This window comes from Microplitis demolitor, chromosome 10 (genome assembly GCF_026212275.2).
Source record: "Microplitis demolitor isolate Queensland-Clemson2020A chromosome 10, iyMicDemo2.1a, whole genome shotgun sequence".
Classification (NCBI taxonomy): domain Eukaryota; kingdom Metazoa; phylum Arthropoda; class Insecta; order Hymenoptera; family Braconidae; genus Microplitis; species Microplitis demolitor.
In genome coordinates, this window is record NC_068554.1 from 12,448,162 (window position 1) to 12,468,617 (window position 20,456).

The 20,456-nt window shown below is 32.3% G+C and overlaps 1 protein-coding gene across 2 annotated transcripts in view; it reads right to left on the reverse strand.

Moving 5' to 3' along the window:
- LOC103573581 (phospholipase ABHD3) overlaps positions 1-20,456 on the reverse strand; it is a 172,044-nt gene that overhangs the window by 150,556 nt on the left and 1,032 nt on the right. For both annotated transcript variants that reach the window (XM_053742508.1, XM_053742509.1), the window contains one exon: positions 13,605-13,771. In XM_053742508.1, the coding sequence (XP_053598483.1) occupies positions 13,605-13,771 (167 nt within the window). The remainder of the gene's footprint in view (positions 1-13,604; positions 13,772-20,456) is intronic.

Consider the following 20,456-nt stretch of genomic DNA (forward strand, 5'->3'; position numbering starts at 1 on the left):
CATTCGATTTGGAATTACGTCTCAAAAAAATGTTCTCAAGGATCTGTTAGCTCATCAAAAATTTCAATTGTTATTAACGAATTAAGGATAAAAATAATGGCACTCCGTTTTTCGTTAATAACTCAAAATCTATTAACATTTTTGAAATTTAAAAAAAAAATCCTTAACCGGTAATGTCAACTTATTGTCGATCCAATTTAATTCACGGACAAACACTGGAAACCCAAAATAGAAAGTTCTTAGCGTTTTTAGAAACCTTAATAGAGGGCTAAAAATTTCGTGATTTCAAAAATCCTGATTCGTCTCTAAATAATTGTTTTAAAATTCTCATTAGCTATACAAGTGCAACTAAGATAGTCCCATTTATTACTTGAAAGTGAGAGAAGTCCAGTGACAGTTTCCCTTAAAGAGGAGCAAATTTCTAATAAAAAAAGTCACAACTCATTAAAATTTATTTAATTTTTAAAAGATAATTGGAGTCTATCTTTATGAAATAACAGGATGATATCAACAACGAAATCAAATACAACGATCGAAGGAGTGTTTTCGAGATTTTTATATGATATTCAGGGTAAACCTTATATTTTTCTTATTCAGTATCGTTATTCTTCGATAACAAATGTACATATCAAAACACCCAAAAGTATAACTGAAATAGAGCAATAATAATAATACTCTTGTAAATATAAACAATAGAATATTTTGAATTTATTATTTATTGAAAGCGAAAATTTTGTTTATACCCTGTAAAAAATCGAGAGTAAATCTGGATTGGATACAAATTTTATTCAAATCCGAATTCATTCCGTCACTCAAAGTTCCGGAGTTTAAAAAAAAACACTTCGAATTCAGAGTGAATATGGTCTTTTTTATGAATGGAGTGATTTCGGAGTGTCGCGAATTTTATTTCAATCCTCATTTACTTCGGCCCGGAGTTTTAATACTTAAATAAATTTATATTTAATAGAAACAGCAGTTAATTACAAACAAAATTATTCAAATAAATAATTTATTCAGATATTAATAATTAAACTTAAAATATTACGTTCTTAATTCATAAAATATTTTAGTAACTTATTAAATTATAATTTCGTACATATAATACATAGTGAAAATATTAAATTATTGAATAGCTATAATGACATAGTTTTTATGGGACTATTTGATATTTTGGTAAAATATTAAATTTTCTTCTTCTGCGTGTACACACTGTGAGACAATGTGAATTGTCTTCGTCGTCCTCAGCCTTACGGTTCCCATTTTTCCCCGTCTTCTTGTCGTCTGGAACTACACAAGTCATAGTGCGGTGGTCACATGACTAATTTTCACGTTGACGCATGACCGTAAGGGTGAAGTGGGGACAGAGTTCAGAGGCGAGTCCCAGACCCTCAATTATCGGTTAGACAACTTAGACTTTGATCCTGGATCTAGCAGCGTTTAGACGTATTTGAATATTCTGAATTAATTAATTAGCCGGCAATTTACTTGCATTGTATCCATTTAATATTATTTAAAATTATTATTGTACGTTATATTATACTGGCAACTTAGCTTGCGATCTCATTATATACCGTATATTGCTATTATTTGAGTTTAAAATATATTTAATTTGTTAAGTTCATTATTACGTTACCGCTGATACATCTGTAGTATCAGCGTATTAATTATAAAATATAAAATCAGTGTGTTATTTGAGTATATTAACCAACGTTTTCCACGTGGCCATCCATTGTTATTTGGACCATATCGATTGTATTCTGCGAGAACATTTATTGTAAGTAATTGAAATTATTATAACTGGCAATAAACTTGCATACTTTCCTTTCTACCTATTATCTTTTATTCATATTTTAAAATACTGGTAAAATTATGTAATAAGGTTCAATACCTATTGATTAAGCTGCATAAAATAATTAAAGTAATTATAAGAAATAAATTATAAATAATAAGCCGTGAGGTAAGTTGATGAATTTTCATATACGTTGTCGAGTTTGAATAAGTGCGGGTCTTTGCTTTGCAAGAACCCCAGCCCACTGCTCTGTCCAAGTAAAATAAAAATTTGTTAGAGGCCAGCCTAAGCCAGGGTTCAACCCGCGAATTCTGGTGGCTGCTGGTAAAGATCGCGAAAATAACAGCGATTTGTCTCAACTGGCGCTCGAACAGGGACTTTGCAGTAATTCAAACGGGCAACTGAAAATTCTATTGATTTTTCCCACGGCTCTGCAGCAAAAATTTTATACAATTTTCAGTAATAATCTCAAAAATTTTACCAGTATTAACAATTTCATTTTTCTACACTCATCATTCCATTACATTTCATAATTCATTATCCACATCAAAATTTTATAAAATATTTAATTGCTTTTTCAATTTTTTTATTTTAATTATTATCAATTTATTATAAATTATTTATTAAACAAAATTTATTTATCATTGTAATATTGTGTGCCGGTTTCGTTCCCATAAATATTTCGTTATACTTTGACCTTGAGCGTATACTAGCTACACGTGTTGTAACTCGAGACACTAGTATTTACTCTTTACAGTTTATTATCCTCTGCTTACGCACAAAAGACAACCCAAAGTGACTAATAAAAATAAATACTTGAAATATTAAAATAAAACTTTGGTTCGAGTATTTTCTAAGTAAAGAAATTTATTACCTTCTGTACGACACAAAAGATTACTATATTCGTTTCCGGTTTAAAATAAAATATCTTTTGCTCGACAAAATTGTCTTCAAAATAAACTAAGATCTTAAGTAAATTATCAATAGAATCTTTGCAGTAATAAATAAGAATTTTATGAGTCATGGAAAATTTCAATAACCCAAAATAAGTCATTACAGTATAAAACAAAATTGTTATTAGTTATCAAGAAATTTAATAACTTAAATAAACCATTAATTTATTAATAAATAAATAATCTTTATAGTTTTGGAAAGACTCGTATTACAATAATTCCTAATTAAACAAATCTATTTATAATCCGACAAGATTATTGTCAGTTCGGATTAAGAAAAATTTATTAATGATAAACTTTTATAAATTATTATTTCAAAAGGAATTTACTGAGACAGTTTTTCCGACAAAATGGCACTACCGAGAACGCCGATTCCACAATCATCTCTCCCAGTCGTCTCGGTTAACAATCCGGGTAACCTTATTCATTTTCCCACCGCATCAAGCGCAATGGATGATCTTGTCGATCTTACGCATAACGATGAGATACATAATAGTACCCTTTGTACCCAAAGTCAATCTGTTAATAATAATAACAAGGTTTGTACACGTAGTTCGGGCGGTAATGTTAGCGTCTACCACCACAATGTTAGTGGGGTTGTGCCAATTTCAGAGTCCCAAAATACGACCTTCGTTGCCGTATTACAAAATGTAGTTTCGGGCCTTCAGACAGAAATTGAATCTTTGCGGGCAAAACGTCAGCACTTGCTTCATATATCGAGCACGGTTTTGCGACCCCCAGGTACTCAATTGCCACCCCCATCTTTTCAACCAGACGCATCAAGCATGTGGATGCCGAGAGAGCTGTTCCCTGCTGCCACTGTGACGTCACAGGCAGCAAACCCCCTCTCTACTCGCCGAATCATCCCACAGCCACATGCACACGTTTCGGCAACGCAAGCGAACGGACAGCAGTTCGCCATGCCTGGCTTACCTGCGCGTGAACCGTACGCGCACTCAGTGGTCCCACCACCAACTCATACGCTACCAGTGCATACGAATGCCCAGCCGACACTCTCGTACACACATATACATCCACCTAGCAATAATAGTGCACCCGCACTCACAAATCCATACACACAAGCTTCATCAGTACAGGCATACCCACATGCTCAGCCGTCAACCTGGCATAATACTTATACAGTTGCAGCGGGGAATTCAAATATGAGTGGGTCTAACTCTATCAATGATGATCGATCTTCTCCCATTGACGCCAGAAAATATTTAAAAATAATCGAGCAGCGGATGATCAGCAATGATATTTCTTTTGAAAATTTCCATGCAGTGGTAACCAACACACTTCGCGGCGACGTACTCGAGTGGTATTACCAAAATGAAGGTTTATTTCACAGCGGGATGGCCTTCAAAGAATTTTTTAAGATTTGGCAGATTCAACAAACAGACGAGTCGGTGCTGCAGGGGATATGTTCGGCTAAACAAAGCAGCGACGAGACAGGCGTTGCATTTATTAATCGAATGCAAAGCGAATTTGCAAAATTAGAAGATTCATTACCGCAAATGAAGCAGATTCGAATCATAACTTCGCGATTTAATCCGCAGTTTCTACAAAAATTTTCGGATACGACCATTATGACTTACGCGGAATTGTACACGCGGGTCAGCACCTGGCAGTCAACGGCTGATGCGCTGAACCCTCATTTTAAAAATCGTAAAGAAAATAATAGTAGAATCAAAACCCGTAGTCCATTAAATTCTATCAAAAGTACAGAAACAGATCAATTAAATAATATAGAGACTTTACAGCCTTCGACCGTATCACCTAACAATAACTTCGTGAATAATAATCTTAATAGAAATAATAATTTTAATAGAAATAATAATTTTAACAATAATAAGAATTTTCATAATTCGAAATACACTAGAAATTTAACACAGTCAAATCCAGCTAGTAAAAATGTAGATTTTGAGTCTTCTACTTTATTAAATAATTTCGAGTCTATGACGAAAACTATTTTAGAAAAATTAGATCAAAATACGGCAAATACGTCACCGGGAAAAGTAACTCCTATTAATTCAACTCCAGTATCATCGAATAATAATGCAACGAAAGCTCTTGTCTGCGGTCGTTGCGGAAAAATTGGTCACGTTGCCGAAGTTTGCTGTGGACCAGTAACCGACGAACTGCGTATTAAAGCAGGATTAACTCTTCGTCCACGTCCTTCGTCTCCAAAAAACGCATAAGCGCCCTGGTAGACACCAATCACGTTACCAGGGCTCCTGTACCAAATAATAATTCGGACAAGCCTATTGTAAATACTGAAGATAAATCAAATATGCTCAAATTAAATCCTGATGCTCCTGAATTCGTCATCAGTCGTGAAAAATTCTTTTTAAATTATCCTATAGCAGCCGATACTCCAAAATTGATTGGTAATGAGAATCCTGAGGCTGATTTAATTGATTTTTCAACTCCTCTCGATCAAATTGCCGACAAGTTGGTGAGTAAAGAGTCCAGTTGGGAGACAAGTTCAGAAGCTTCTCAACAAATCCAAAATACTAGAAGACCAAAAATTAAAAATCCTGTAAAAGTTCTAAAATCCGAAATTAAAAATTCCATAAATCCGTCGCGTAATTCAAAAATTAAAACTAATAAAAATCAATTAAAATCTCCAATCAAAACTTCACTACTAGACCTGGAAATAAACGAACCGCAACGACCAACTGTCACAAAGCTTGAGAGTACCTCGGATGCAGACGATGCCCTTCTCTGTGATTTAAGGGAGGATACTAGTCCTTTATATGACTCAGAGATTGATGATTATCGATCCGATTCGAGTGAAGACATTGCTTACTCTCCAAAATTCACCATTCAAATGAATTCAGACAATAAACAGAGTACATTGCTGCCAATGCTCAGTAATGATAATAAACTCAGCCCATTGACTTCTTCAGCCAGCCTCACAGCTCCGTCAACAGTAAGTCGCATGATTGCCAATGTATTTATCGGTAAATATGAGCTCGAAGCATTACTGGACAGTGGGAGTGAGCGCAGTTATATTTCTGAGACTGCGTATGAACAAATCAAAGAATATCAACTGCAAGACCTCACACCTGACCCCACTAGCACTCATGGAGTAACCATGGCTAACTCCAAGTCCACGCAAACCCGTGGTGGAGCCCCATTTAAAATTAAACTCGATGGTCATACTATTATCACTTGGTTAAGTGTTTTATCTGAATTGTCTACTCCAGTAATTCTTGGTCTTGATTTCTGGCAACTCGCAGATATCCAAGTAAATTCCAAAGAGAGTACTTGGAAATTAAATACCAGTAACGTCACTCATACATTTTTCTCTCGGTCCGGATTTATAAATCAAGCATCATTAAATGTACTGTCGTCAGCTGAACGCGTCGATCTGGAAAAATTTCTCGCCAAAGAATTTGAAAAAAATAAACAAGTCCAGTTGGGTTTAACGCATTTAGTGCAACATCGTATCGAATTGACAGATGAGACTCCAATACGCACTAAACCATACCGTAGAAGTCCACCAGTAATGAAAGTGATGCACGACAGAGTAGATGAATTGCTTGCGAAGGGTTATATTCAGCCTTCAAATAGTGCTTGGGCATGTTCGCCAGTAATGGTACCCAAGAAAAACAATACTTGGCGCATGTCCATCGATTACCGGCCATTAAATAAAGTCACGAAAAAATCTGCTTATCCACTACCAATTATGCATCGTATTTTGTCAAGCCTCCAAGGTGCTGAAGTAATTTCGGTACTGGATGTCAGCGATGCCTTCCATCATGTTCTAGTTGAGCCAACCAGCCATCAGTACACAGCATTCTGTGTAGATGGACGAGGGTTATTTGAATGGATTCGGATGCCATTTGGTCTCACAAATGCACCAAGCACGTACCAAGAAGTTTCTGATATAGTACGACGAAAAATTATTGAGTTATTAAAAACTCAGTTTCCATATACTGAAGCAGAAAATAAAATTTTCGCCCATCTTGACGACTGGATAATAACTAGTGACGATTTACAAGAGCATAAAATTCTTCTCCAAGCTGTCTTTGAAGGATTCCGTAAGGCTGGAATAAAAATGAACAAAGAAAAGAGCCATTTTGGATGCTCTGAAGTTCACTTTTTGGGCTTCATTATTAACGAAGATGGTTTGAAACCCGACCCAGCTCGATTGGAGCCAATTGCAAATTATAAATGACCTACAAAGCGTAAGGAATTGCGAAGATTTAATGGACTAGTCAACTGGTACCATAAACATCTTAAAAATGTCGCACAAGTTCAAGGTCCTTTGAACAAATTAACAAGTACTCGAGTTCCATGGGAATGGACAGACGTCGAAGAAAAAGCTTTTGAGGAAACGAAAGAAGCCCTGTTAAAAGCCGCAACATTGTCATTGCCACGTCCAGACTTATCTTATCGTCTATACACTGATGCTAGCAACACGGGGTTAGGTTCAGTTTTAACTCAGTATGATCCAGAACTCGATCGAGAAAATTTAATTATCTGTTTAAGTCGACCGTTAAATAAAGCCGAAATGAATTACACAACAACAGAAAAGGAATGTCTCACTGTCGTGTGGTCCTTACGGAAATTACGCGGTTGCATCAAGGGTTTACCAGTCACGGTCTACACTGATCATTCCGCATGAAAATGGCTTCACTCACTAAAAGATCCTGCAGGTAGATTGGCCAGGTGGGCAATTGACATTTCCGCTTATGACATCGAAGTTGTTCATTATAGGGGTACACAAAATGAAGCTCCAGACGCACTCTCGCGTCGATACGAAGAACCAGAGACTGCTGATTTAACTGTTTCAGATTCTAATCCGTCATCACTGTATGTAATTGCTCAAATTTCCGCTTGGTATGACGAGAAAGTCCGAGTTGTTCAGAAATATCCAGAGAATTATCGTGAATGGAAATATGAGGATGATAAGTTGTATTTTTACCGCCCACTAGCTGTCAAGGAAATACTTGGTGAATTAAATCCTTGGAAAGTCGTTCTAACTGAATCAGAAATTCGTCCAGCTATCGAGAAAGCACACTGTGAAGCTCGATCGGGTCACCTTGGGATTGACAAAACTTATCAACGGATACGAGATCATTTTTACTGGCCAGGAATGTTCAAAAACGTCTCATCTTACGTTTCAGCTTGCGAAACTTGTATAATGACTAAAAGTGATCAGACAAAACCGCAAGGATATATCGGAACAAGACCGCCAACGCAGCCTTGGTCTATTATTTCTATTGACACAATTGGTCCATATACCCGTTCAACTATGGGGAATCAATATGCTCTGGTTATTGAAGATCTTTATACACGCTATCTTGAAATCTTTCCTCTGAAACAACAGTCGGGAAAAATCATAAAACATCACTTGATGTCTGTATTTAATCACTGGGGTCCTCCTTGCCAAATTATCTCAGCTAATGGCAAAGAATTCATAAACAAAGATATAATTAATTTAATTAGTCAATTTAATATCAAATTTACACCTACTCCTATCGGTCACCCTTGCGCAAATCCCGTTAAACGCTGCAATCGTACAATTAAACCTATGATTGTCGCGTTTACAAGTAAAAATCAAAAAGATTGGGATGAACATATCGATGATTTAAAATTCGCGAATAATACCTCGGTACATACTGCTTTAGGCGTCTCTCCATTCTATCTAAATCACGGACGTGATGCACGACTAATTAATGACACCGATCCTCTTGAAAATCTAGACGTATCTGGAGTTACCGTTTGGCAAGCCCGAATGGACCGTGCAGTTGAACTGAGACATTTTGTTGAGCAAAATATGTTAAAAGCTAGGGAACGTACGCGGAAACAACAAGAACAAAAATTTTCTGATATTCCTATAGATTTAAAAATCGGTGATCAAGTTTATTACCTAAATAAAAAACTAAGCAAAAAAGTTGACGGTTACAGTGCTAATGCCAGTAACGATATTGGCACACACTATTACAATGATTTAAAAATTCCTAGACGGTCTCGAAGACGTAACTGATTATTTTCAATATATTTCAGATCATTCACCATGAAAGTCAAAATACATGGAAAATCAGGATCAGAGACTGAAGCCTCATCTCATGAGTCCGAGGCCGAGGTGTCTGATTCTGAAGTAACATCCATCCATGCAGTCATACCATCATCTGAATCATTATCACTTTCATCTAACACTGCATCAACATCCACCTCTGAATTACCCCCTGCTATTGAGAAGACAACAGCAACTTCGTCACCGGTGGCACCGGTAATCGCAACAACCGTCGCAGCATCACCAACATGGTCTAGTGGGTCAGCGACATCGACTGGACCCCAATTTGCGTTGCCGCCATGGCAAACTACGACTGGCCTTGACTTTGGTCGCCCATCATCCGCACTCTACGTGTCGAGTCCACCAGCCACACCAACTTCAGCAATGTTCGAGACTCTAACTAAATTCATGAAGGATGAATTTAGTAAGCTCCACGTTCGCATTGACCGTGCCATAAGTCACTGTCCGGCGGCCACGTCTCTATCATCTGGGACATCAAGATTCGACATCCAGTGGATGGAACGCATCGACGAGAAGCTAGAAGACCGGCAAATCGTTATTCAAACCAACACTGACCAAGTCGCAGAACTCAAAGCGCAATTAGAGTCGCTGAAAATGCCTCCACTCACTCCGCAACCAGAGGCAAGTATTACAACAAACCTCACGGCTACCAAGAAACTGGAGTAAATTACCTTACGTTACCGATTTAGACTGTAAATCTAAATAAACACACATACATAATCTCATACTCATCTCATTAATTCATTTTATTATTGTTGCCAATTGTAATAATTTTCAATTACAGCTTCGAGTCCGGTAGCAGTAGGTAGCAGAAAAAAAAAAAAAAAAAATTTACTATTCTTTCTTTACAGCCCAGCGGCTGTGGAAAACAAATATTTAAAATTATATTTGTATTACTATTGTATATTTTATTTTCTAGTTCGTAAGTTGTAAAAATTTCCTGATCCAGATCGAGGTCCAAGAATCGAAGGGGAATTGAGATTAGGGTGGCGGGACTTGGAATTTAAGTCACAATACTCCTAACGGCTTGCGATCGCTTTCAAAATTATTTTTTTTACTGGCAATATACTTGCATAGCTGGCGATCGACTCGCATTTTAAACACTCAAATTTACTGGCAATCTACTTGCATTACTAGCGATTAACTCGCAAAATTTTTGAAACTTGCAATTTCAAGCGATTTATTCGCACTGCTGTAAATAATTTAATGTAAATAATTTAATGTACATATATATTTTTTTTATTTTTATATAACTATTGTATAAAAATTACTTGCAATCTACTTGCATATCTGGCAATCTACTTGCATATCTAGCAATCTACTTGCATATCTGGCAATTTACTTGCATATCGGGCGATCTACTCGCAATATTTTCAGACAACCTAGACGAGAGGTCAAAAGGGTAACCTTGGCTTAGTGGGGGATTGAAACAATGTGAATTGTCTTCGTCGTCCTCAGCCTTACGGTTCCCATTTTTCCCCGTCTTCTTGTCGTCTGGAACTACACAAGTCATAGTGCGGTGGTCACATGACTAATTTTCACGTTGACGCATGACCGTAAGGGTGAAGTGGGGACAGAGTTCAGAGGCGAGTCCCAGACCCTCAATTATCGGTTAGACAACTTAGACTTTGATCCTGGATCTAGCAGCGTTTAGACGTATTTGAATATTCTGAATTAATTAATTAGCCGGCAATTTACTTGCATTGTATCCATTTAATATTATTTAAAATTATTATTGTACGTTATATTATACTGGCAACTTAGCTTGCGATCTCATTATATACCGTATATTGCTATTATTTGAGTTTAAAATATATTTAATTTGTTAAGTTCATTATTACGTTACCGCTGATACATCTGTAGTATCAGCGTATTAATTATAAAATATAAAATCAGTGTGTTATTTGAGTATATTAACCAACGTTTTCCACGTGGCCATCCATTGTTATTTGGACCATATCGATTGTATTCTGCGAGAACATTTATTGTAAGTAATTGAAATTATTATAACTGGCAATAAACTTGCATACTTTCCTTTCTACCTATTATCTTTTATTCATATTTTAAAATACTGGTAAAATTATGTAATAAGGTTCAATACCTATTGATTAAGCTGCATAAAATAATTAAAGTAATTATAAGAAATAAATTATAAATAATAAGCCGTGAGGTAAGTTGATGAATTTTCATATACGTTGTCGAGTTTGAATAAGTGCGGGTCTTTGCTTTGCAAGAACACCAGCCCACTGCTCTGTCCAAGTAAAATAAAAATTTGTTAGAGGCCAGCCTAAGCCAGGGTTCAACCCGCGAATTCTGGTGGCTGCTGGTAAAGATCGCGAAAATAACAGCGATTTGTCTCAACTGATACACGCATTCTTTTTTTTTCAAAAAAATCGAAAATGAAGCTTATAGGGTGTTTATTCAAGTTTCTCAAACTGCCCTTTAAATCACTGTGCGACCGTTAGTTACTGAGATATCGATAATCAAAGACAAAAGGATCTTTTTTCATTTGGAGGCTGATATCTCAGCAGCAAATTGTCGTACAGAGATGCAAAAAAAGCAAATTGTAGCTGAATAAATTTCCTAAACGAGTCATAAATTGGTTTTTCTGAAAAAAATTTTCCCGGCTCCGTAGACCTAAAAAACAAAACTAAAAAAATTTAGAAAAATTTTGTCTCGACGTATTTCTTATGATTCCGCAAAAACCGTGGCTCAAAAAATTATTTTGCTCGAAGATCGTTAAGCTAGAGACTTCAAGCTTCAATTTGCTTTTTTTACTTTTTTGATACGATCACTCTTTACGAAAATACAGACTTCCAAAGATCGCTAAAAATTTTATAAAATTTTCTTGTTCCTTTAATTTTTTGAATAAGTGTATGATAAAATATGTATAATATGATAAAATATTTTTTAAAGTACAAATATTTAAGCAAAGTTTGCCGATGAAGTAAAATTTTAAAACATTTTGAAAACTCCCAAAGACTTAAGTAACGCAAAGAAAAATATGTATAATTAAAAATATTGAAAAAGCTACATTTACAATAGCGTAAGCAAACATTTATGCAAAATTTTATGAAACTGAATAAATTTTTGGCGAATGAGCAAAAGAAAATTTTGATTCGATTATTCACACTTTCATAAGATATCTTGAGACTTAATAAATTTTTGTAAGATCTAAAAAGATCTTATAAAATATAATAGACTTTTATGAAATTCGATAAATTCTTATACAATAATTTTTCATGTTTTAAAATAATTCCCGAAAATTTTTACCATATAACTGTGGTATAATGACGTTTTGAATACGATCCTAACACAATAGGACCGCAGTATAAACACGGTAAAACACAGTATTAACATAGTACGAACACGGAGGTAATAATTTATAAATCCACTGCTATACCGTAATTCTTAGTTTATATTACGGTATGATCATTTTTGAAAGACTTTATTACTGCATAAATAGATAATAAAATTTTAGCTATACATATTTTTGTTTTAAACTAATATATTATTCCGTAGCATTAATCTGAATGTAATGTTTTTTTTTTACATCTTTCAGTCCTATTGATTCATCTAAACAATTAATTTTTATCAATTTTATGAAAAATCATTTGACATGATATAATTACGTGTGAAAGAACAAGAATATTCAAAAGAAACGAAGTGAACTCATTGTGAATTTTCGGTTGAAAACTCATTAGATATCAACGAAATTGTAGTCACACTACGGAAATTTCAGTTGACTTACCGTAAGTCCAGTTTTTCACAGTTGGAAAAAAACGAGCTGACTGTGAGTCAACGGTTGAAAACTAGTCAAATATCCACGAAATTATACTTGCACGATGAGAAATTTTCAGTATACTTACCTTTTTAGTCTCGTTTTTCACAGAAGAGATCACTTACATTGACATTAACAAAACTAAATATCGACCTCTGATCTATGAGATTTTGACAACAAAACAACCGTCAACTTATCTTTTATTTACCATCTATAGATAGTGCCAGAATAAAACAAGGACACAAGTTATTTACCGCAAATCGACTACACTATAACTGAAAATAACGTGAATCGATGGAAAAGTAAATCGACCATGAATTGGCTATCTATTTACTAAAACTTTACCTTTAAATCACCATATTCTTGAAACCATATGGGTATTCTATTACAATAACAATGTAGACTACTAACGTAAATGCAACACATGTAAAAGAAGTAAGTAAGAAATAAAAGCAAGACTGTTTTTTTGATCAAGAACTATAACAGCGTCCATGATACTTCATTAGACTGACAGGTGATGGGTCATGAGTTTCAAACCTCAATCAACTTGTGAATTTTTTTTTAATTCTAGAAAAAATGCATAAATAACGTAGTTATTATACTTCAATCCATTGAATTTGTCGATATGCGAGAAATTTTTCTTTTCTTTTTAACTATAATTTCGGAACATATGGTTCACAAATATAAGTAAATTATTGGTATTGGCTGCGTATAATTTGAGTGTCTTAGAAATATACTAAAATTATAATCAAATACTATCAAGTATGTTTAAGATAGTTTGTCGGTACTACCAAATTTGCTTAAGATCTGTTATAATCAAATTCTGTTTATCTTGATTATAACATCTCATAAAATCTAGTAGATTTTTCTAAATTCTCATTAAGATTTTTTATAAGACTGAATGAGTTCTATGAAAAAGTTCTTTATGCAAGTATGAGCCTCATACTTGCTACTATGAGAATCTATCGTTTGTTTTTTTTTTAACAGAGTAAGCACTTCAGAAATAAAATCTTCAGGAATTATATTTACCTACGATAATTAATATCAGGAACCATATTGCCACGTAAAATACTTGCTAAAATAGTCTGGGCACGTGATTCGAGGCACCAAGGTGTAGGCCAAAAATTTTCATTTATCATCTCAATGTTTTCTATCAGTTTACAAATATTTCCATTTCCACAAACTAACATCGGCGGCTATTTTTCAACAAATAAATTAAATTACTTAATTAGTTGATGCTGTAGGAGTGAATTATGGAGTAATTAATTTTTTTTTATAACATTATGTAAAAAAATTTTCTGATCTGCCTATATATCGTTCGATATGCCGGTATATGGTCATATAAGAGAGTGAAAAATAATTGTAGACAATCATGTCAGGCCAGACGTGGTAGCATATTCCTAGTGAGAGATGTTTCAGTGTGGTTTTATCGAGTCAAAAAAATTATATATAATTACTAGCAAACCTATCCCGCTACACCGGGCTATATTGCTTAGTTTTATTAAATAAACTACATATCAAACGAAGTACATATTCAAATAATAAATTCATCTATTACAATATGGGCCATTTTCTGTTAAGACGTAAATTCGTCGTCCACGGTGAAAAATCATCTTTTTAAAAAAAATTTAATAAAAAAAATGTAATCATCTCTTAAAACTCGTGCTCATGTAAGTGTTCACTCAAGTTGATTTCTTAATTTTATTTGATTTAGTCACAATTTCATCTCAAAATCAGAAAACATCTCTCCTCTGGCTTGTCCTCGGGCTGATTCTGTTTATGTATTAGAAATTTAAAGTGCTTAGAAATCAAATAGATTATTTAAATTATATATTTCAACAAAATAAATAAATTCTCGTGATCAAGCGAGTAAAATTGCATAATATTTTTTTTCTCTTAAAAAAAAATTATGTTTAAGTTTGTCCTCCACATTTTGCGTCTCGTCCCCTGGCATGTTTATTTTTCCCCCTGATTAAACAACTTTATTCAATCGAATTCAAAATTTTTATTCTGTTATATTCTGTCGAATTCTGCTAAATAGAATTAAACTGAATTGAAAATTTAAATTTGAATTGAATAGAATAAAACCGCTTTAAAAATTTCAAATTCGTTTTAATTCAGTTTAATTCGGATTCAGAACAAGAAATTGGAGAATTATTTTATAATTAATCAGAACTAAACCGAATAGAATTATTTAAATTCGTTTTAATTTGGACAAATTCTGGTATTCCTGCCGAATAAGATAGAATTCATTTTCAAGTTAGGTACCGAATTAACAGAATTTATCTGAATTAAATAGAATTAAAAATTTAATTCTGTTCAAGTCGATCGAATTCACTTGTTTAATCAAGGCTGTAAAAGTGGCATTTGTTTACTGACTCGCGGGAATGGGAAACCTTGAACGAAAGTCGTTGAGTTTATACTTTGTAGTCAGCGCCTCTCGAACTAGGTGCGCAGTCATTTTGTTATTTATCTCATTACTGACGCTCTGTGGATAGAGTTGAGAACGAGTGAACGGAGTCTCTCCCCTGGTAAGTTTTATTTTAAAAATATTTATCTGAAAATTTTAATTCATCTATATATTCACTTCTTGTTGTGTATAGATTCTAAGTTTTCTTAGTTAATCGCGTACAATAAATACATTCGTCATTACTTCTGTTTTTGTTGCTAAAGAGTATCTCCCCTGATTATATCTCCCCTGTCTTGTAAAGGCCAGGAGAAAGACACGATATATCCAGGGGAGATATGGAAACTTCAAATTATAATTTTTTTTACTGTTTTTTTATTGTTTAAAGATTTTATATTGTTATTTAATTTAACGTATAAGTATGTTTACAATATAGTTCATTGAAAAAACTCGATTATTATGCTTTTTTTACAGAAAATTTAAAGACTAATTATTATCAACTAATAATTAAGGATTGATAACTAAAGATTTTAATGCAATAATAATTTATGTTATTGCTAAGATTATAATTCAAATAATAATTTATATTTTGAAGTTAAACTGTATTACTAGTATATAATGAAGGCTGTTTGAAAATTGAAAGACTAGTTATTATTAACAAATAATTAATGATTGATATTAAAATTATAAAATGACTGAATAAAGTTAATACTTATTTCTCTGCTGGCAGTTTATTACGATGCGGACCTAATGTTAATAAAATAATAACCACGCCATTTTATTAACCATAAATACACGATACAAGTAAATTATCAGCGTATATTTTTAAAGCAATGAATACAAATTAGTCGATTATTTGTTTAAAAATATTTATATTCACCTGGATGGAGTATCTCTCCTGGTTTCTTATAAAACAAGATAAAAATAATAAATTAACTGACCGTCTTGCAGACACGTTTAAAATGATTATTTTGAACGAAACATTATCAAATTTAATTAAATTTTCAAATTTCTTATCGCGCCGCGTTTTATCAATGAGCGATTAACGTCTTAACTGAGAATGATCTATATATAAAAACCATCCCGGGAAAAATTTTTCCATGAAATTTCATAAAGTTTTATGAAATTTGATAAAATAGCACAAAATTTGATCAAATTTTATGAAATTATACGGGATCAAAGAAAAATTCCAAATTTTTGAGCGATTTTCCACAGGCCGTAACTTCGAGAGAAATGGCTGTATAAGAAACTTAAAAAAAGAAAATAGTAGCTTCGACGGTCTACTTCTTGGATTAGAACTATAAAATTTTGTAGCATCAGCGGTTTTTATGTAATTATAGAATTTTGAGTTCTCGTTCCGTTAGTTCAGGAAAATCAGTTAATATATCTGAAGTTATTGTTGCAAAAGGAACTTTTCTTCTTGCCCAACGATTAGTCTCTACTTCCGAGGCTAAGGTATTATCTCTCTGCCGAGAAAAAAAAATCTTTCCGAAAGATGGGCTCTCTTGCTTAACTCTGAGAGGTCGCCATTTCAATTTTAATTTCCCATCTATTTAACATTAAAAAATTAACTTTTTCATTAAAACGGTAATTACTTGTAAGCTGCTGAATATTTTTAGGACTTATGTATAGATCTTTAAAGCTGTTTCCTCGAGTTTTCCAAAACCCTATGATTAATCTTAATTATCATAATTAAAACGCTAAATGAAGCTACCTGAAAAGTATCGATTTTGTATTTCAAAATGAAATATTTTATATTCATTTTTATTTTTGTTAGCTTTAATTGGCCAGAATTTTGACTTGTCAGAGGGTTTAGAAAAACTTGAGAAATTAGCTTTAAGGATCTATGCATAAATTTAAAAAATATTGAGCAGCTTACAAGTAATTACAGTTTCAATGAAAACATAAATTTTTCCATGTTAATTAGATGGAAAATTAAAATTAAAATAGTGACTTCTTAGAGTTGAGCTAGGAGAGCCCATCTTTTGGGAAAAGTTTTTCCTCGGCAACTATTAACGTTTCAGGGGGTAAGAGCCAAAAAAAAAATAAAGTTTTTTTTTAATCACCCTAATATATGTGGTCGGGAGGGGCAAAGTGGGTATTTAAGAAAATACTAAGTTTTTGAGGGCTCAAATACTCTTAATCTTTTTTTTCTAATGATGCTCAACGTAAATAGACAAAATTTTTAATTGCCATATGTAAAAAAAAGTTTCCATTTTTGCGGGCAAAATAGGGTACCCGATAAAAAAGGTAAAAAAACAAATTTTTGGTTATTAGATAAATTTAATTTTGTTACAAATTTTCTTGTAAGCACTTAACATTAAGAAAAATTACATGTTACACAATTATTGGATGTAAAGGAAGAAAAAAAATCTTTAATAGATTTTACCATAAAACAAAAGTCATCAACATTTTTTGACCAACACTCGATTTTTGAAATAGTTTAGCAAAAAAAAAAAAAACTCAAAATGATGCTCGGTTATACTCACAAAAGTAATTTCCGTAAGCTTAAAATACATATGAAAAATAATATTTTCTTTTAATAAAATTTTGCGGATATCTTGTTTTTCCTACCCCACCCCTACCCCTATATATATATATATATATATATATATATATATATATATATATATATATATATATATATATATATATATATATATATATATATATATATATATATTGTAACGAATGTGAAACTGATGTTTTAAAATATTTGAATAACTGGAAAACAAATGCCTTCTTTTCTTGTTTTATAGATGCGCGACTAGAATCAATTAGCCTTATTTTGTCATCTTAACAGCAAACATCTGTATATCAATAAACTATATCTCTCTTTGCTTTCTGTTACTGCTGTTAATTGTGGTGTTGTTATTTCTAATATAAGTGTGTTATTATTGTAGTGTATAAGTAATATTAATTATAAGTTGAAATACTACAATTTGGTGCCAGAAGTGGTATAAGTGCGCGTAACCTTCGTGTGTCGTGTGAATTTCCAAATAAAAAAAAAAAAAGAAAAAAAAAATAACTCTCAAAATATCGCGACGCGACGGGAAAGGCAAAGATTAAAAAAAAAAAAAAGGTTGGTGATTCGTTTGATGTTACTAAAGACGCAAATAATAATAAAATTAAAAAAATAAATTCAGTGATCAATGAAACGAGTTTAGTGAAAAAATTTTATTAATTCGTGCATAAGTGCGTGTGTTAATTCGAATAAATTTGGTGATAAATTAAATAAGTTTTATGAATATTAAGTGCGCGTAGTCATATAAATAAATTCGATGATGAATTACATAAATTCTGTGGATATTTGTTATGGTGTTAAAGTTCGCGTAATAAAATAAATAAATTCGGTGATGAATTAAATAAGTTTCGTGAATATTAAAGTGTGTGTAGTAATATAAGTAAATTCTGTGATTAATTTAAAAAAAAAAACGTCATTTTATCAAACACAAATTAACTAAAAATATCGTGATATCTAACCGCTCTTTTGTTTTGTAATCGATTAACGTGATTAATAAACCGGGTATATTTAATGATTTTATGTTGAAGAACGATAGATGAAAAAAAAAAAATTTTGTATAGATAGTCAATTTGAAAATATTTTTTTATTGTCCTGTCGGGGCTGTGTAGTACCTCAGGTATTTTATTGAGTCAATGAATCTTGACTGGAGCTTTGGGATCCATCCGGAGTTGACTTCGTCAACATTTCTCTTCTGTTAGTGGCCACGACTTTTGAGAGATAAATGGATACCCTGGAGAGTTTCCGAGGAACTTTTAGGGGGAAAAATTAAAAGAAAATAATGAATTGAAAAGAAATTGATTGAAATTCGTTGCAACGTATATTATTCAGTAATCATTGATGTGTTAGCTCGAGATAACACATCGGCATATGAACTGAATGTATCGAACGGTAGAACATTGAGCATTTAAGATCTAAAAATACTAAATTGATCACAATGAAAGCTTATAAATTAACAACTAATAAATAATAAAATGTAACGATGAAATATGTTTAAGTATAAAATTTAATAAAATATTAGAGATACTCGTTTTGTTTTCTTTATTATGTGCAGATAATATTTCCGATTTCATTGGGAAAGGAGAGAAGGAGTCCATTCCTAGTTCTTCAAGGAGGAGAGGAAGGAGTTTCTGTTCCCATCCCGTAGTTGTTCCCATTCCCATGGAAGATCCATTATTCAAGAGAAGGGTTACATTCTTAAATTTTATTATTTTGATTCGTTGATAAGAAAAATAGAGTCACGCGCATCGATTAACTTCTTAGCAGAATAATTTATTTTTTATTATCAATTCTTAGTTCAATTAAATTATAAACTATTTTTTTAATTTTTTTATTATCTTTGCGTTAGCCTACAGGGTTATTTTTTCTGCTGTGGTGTTTTTTTCCCTGTAGGGTGATAGATAGGGTATGCTGGGACCATAGCGGAATCGAACTAAAAATAGTAAATGATTTTAATTCCAATTAAATATGATTCGCCCAACACAATTTTTATCGGGATGATAATTTATTGAGAAGGGGGTAGTGTAACGAATGTAAAACTGATGTTTTAAAATATTTGAATAACTAGAAAACAAATGCCTTCTTCTCTTGTTTTATAGATGCGCGACTAGAATTAGTTAGTCTTATATTGGCATCTTAACAGCAAATATCTGTATATCAATAAACTATATCTCTCTTTGCTTTCTTTTACTGCCGTTAATTGTGGTGTTGTTATTTCTAATATAAGTGTGTTATCATTGTAGTGTATAAGTAATATTAATTATAAGTTAAAATACTACAATTTATATATATATATATATATATATATATATATATATATATATATATATATATATATATATATAAATTGTAGTATTTTAACTATTATAATATTTTTATATATATATATATATATAATATTTTCACATTCAATTTAATTTAAAATGATTCAAATCGATTTTATTTTTCATTGATATCTATTAACAACTAAAAATTCATTTGATTTACATTATTCATTACTAGTGAATAACAATAGCACTTTGTTATTTATTTTAATGAAATAAATTTCTTATTTTTTAAATCAATAATAATTAGGTTAGAATATATGTATTTATTATAAATGAATATATTTTGCTGTGTCTAAGTAATATTTATGAAAGTTAATATAATAGTATTTTTCGCTTTAATATTCGAGTTTGTAGGCATTATAAAATAATTCACTTGTCTATTAAATAAATATTTTCTTAACTCTGCCAAATGATTTTATTATCTTAGAGAGAGAAATAGTAATGTCGACCAAATAGAGTCTATCAAAATTAATTGATGGGAATGACAAAATAGAATATGTTGACGTAAGAAAATTTAGTTGTCCCAAATAAATATTAGTTTTACAGAATTTAAAAACTCAATTAAAGGAAAAAGTGATGTTCTAAGTGTGTAGAAAATTTTCGTTCAATTCGCTCACTAGTTTTTG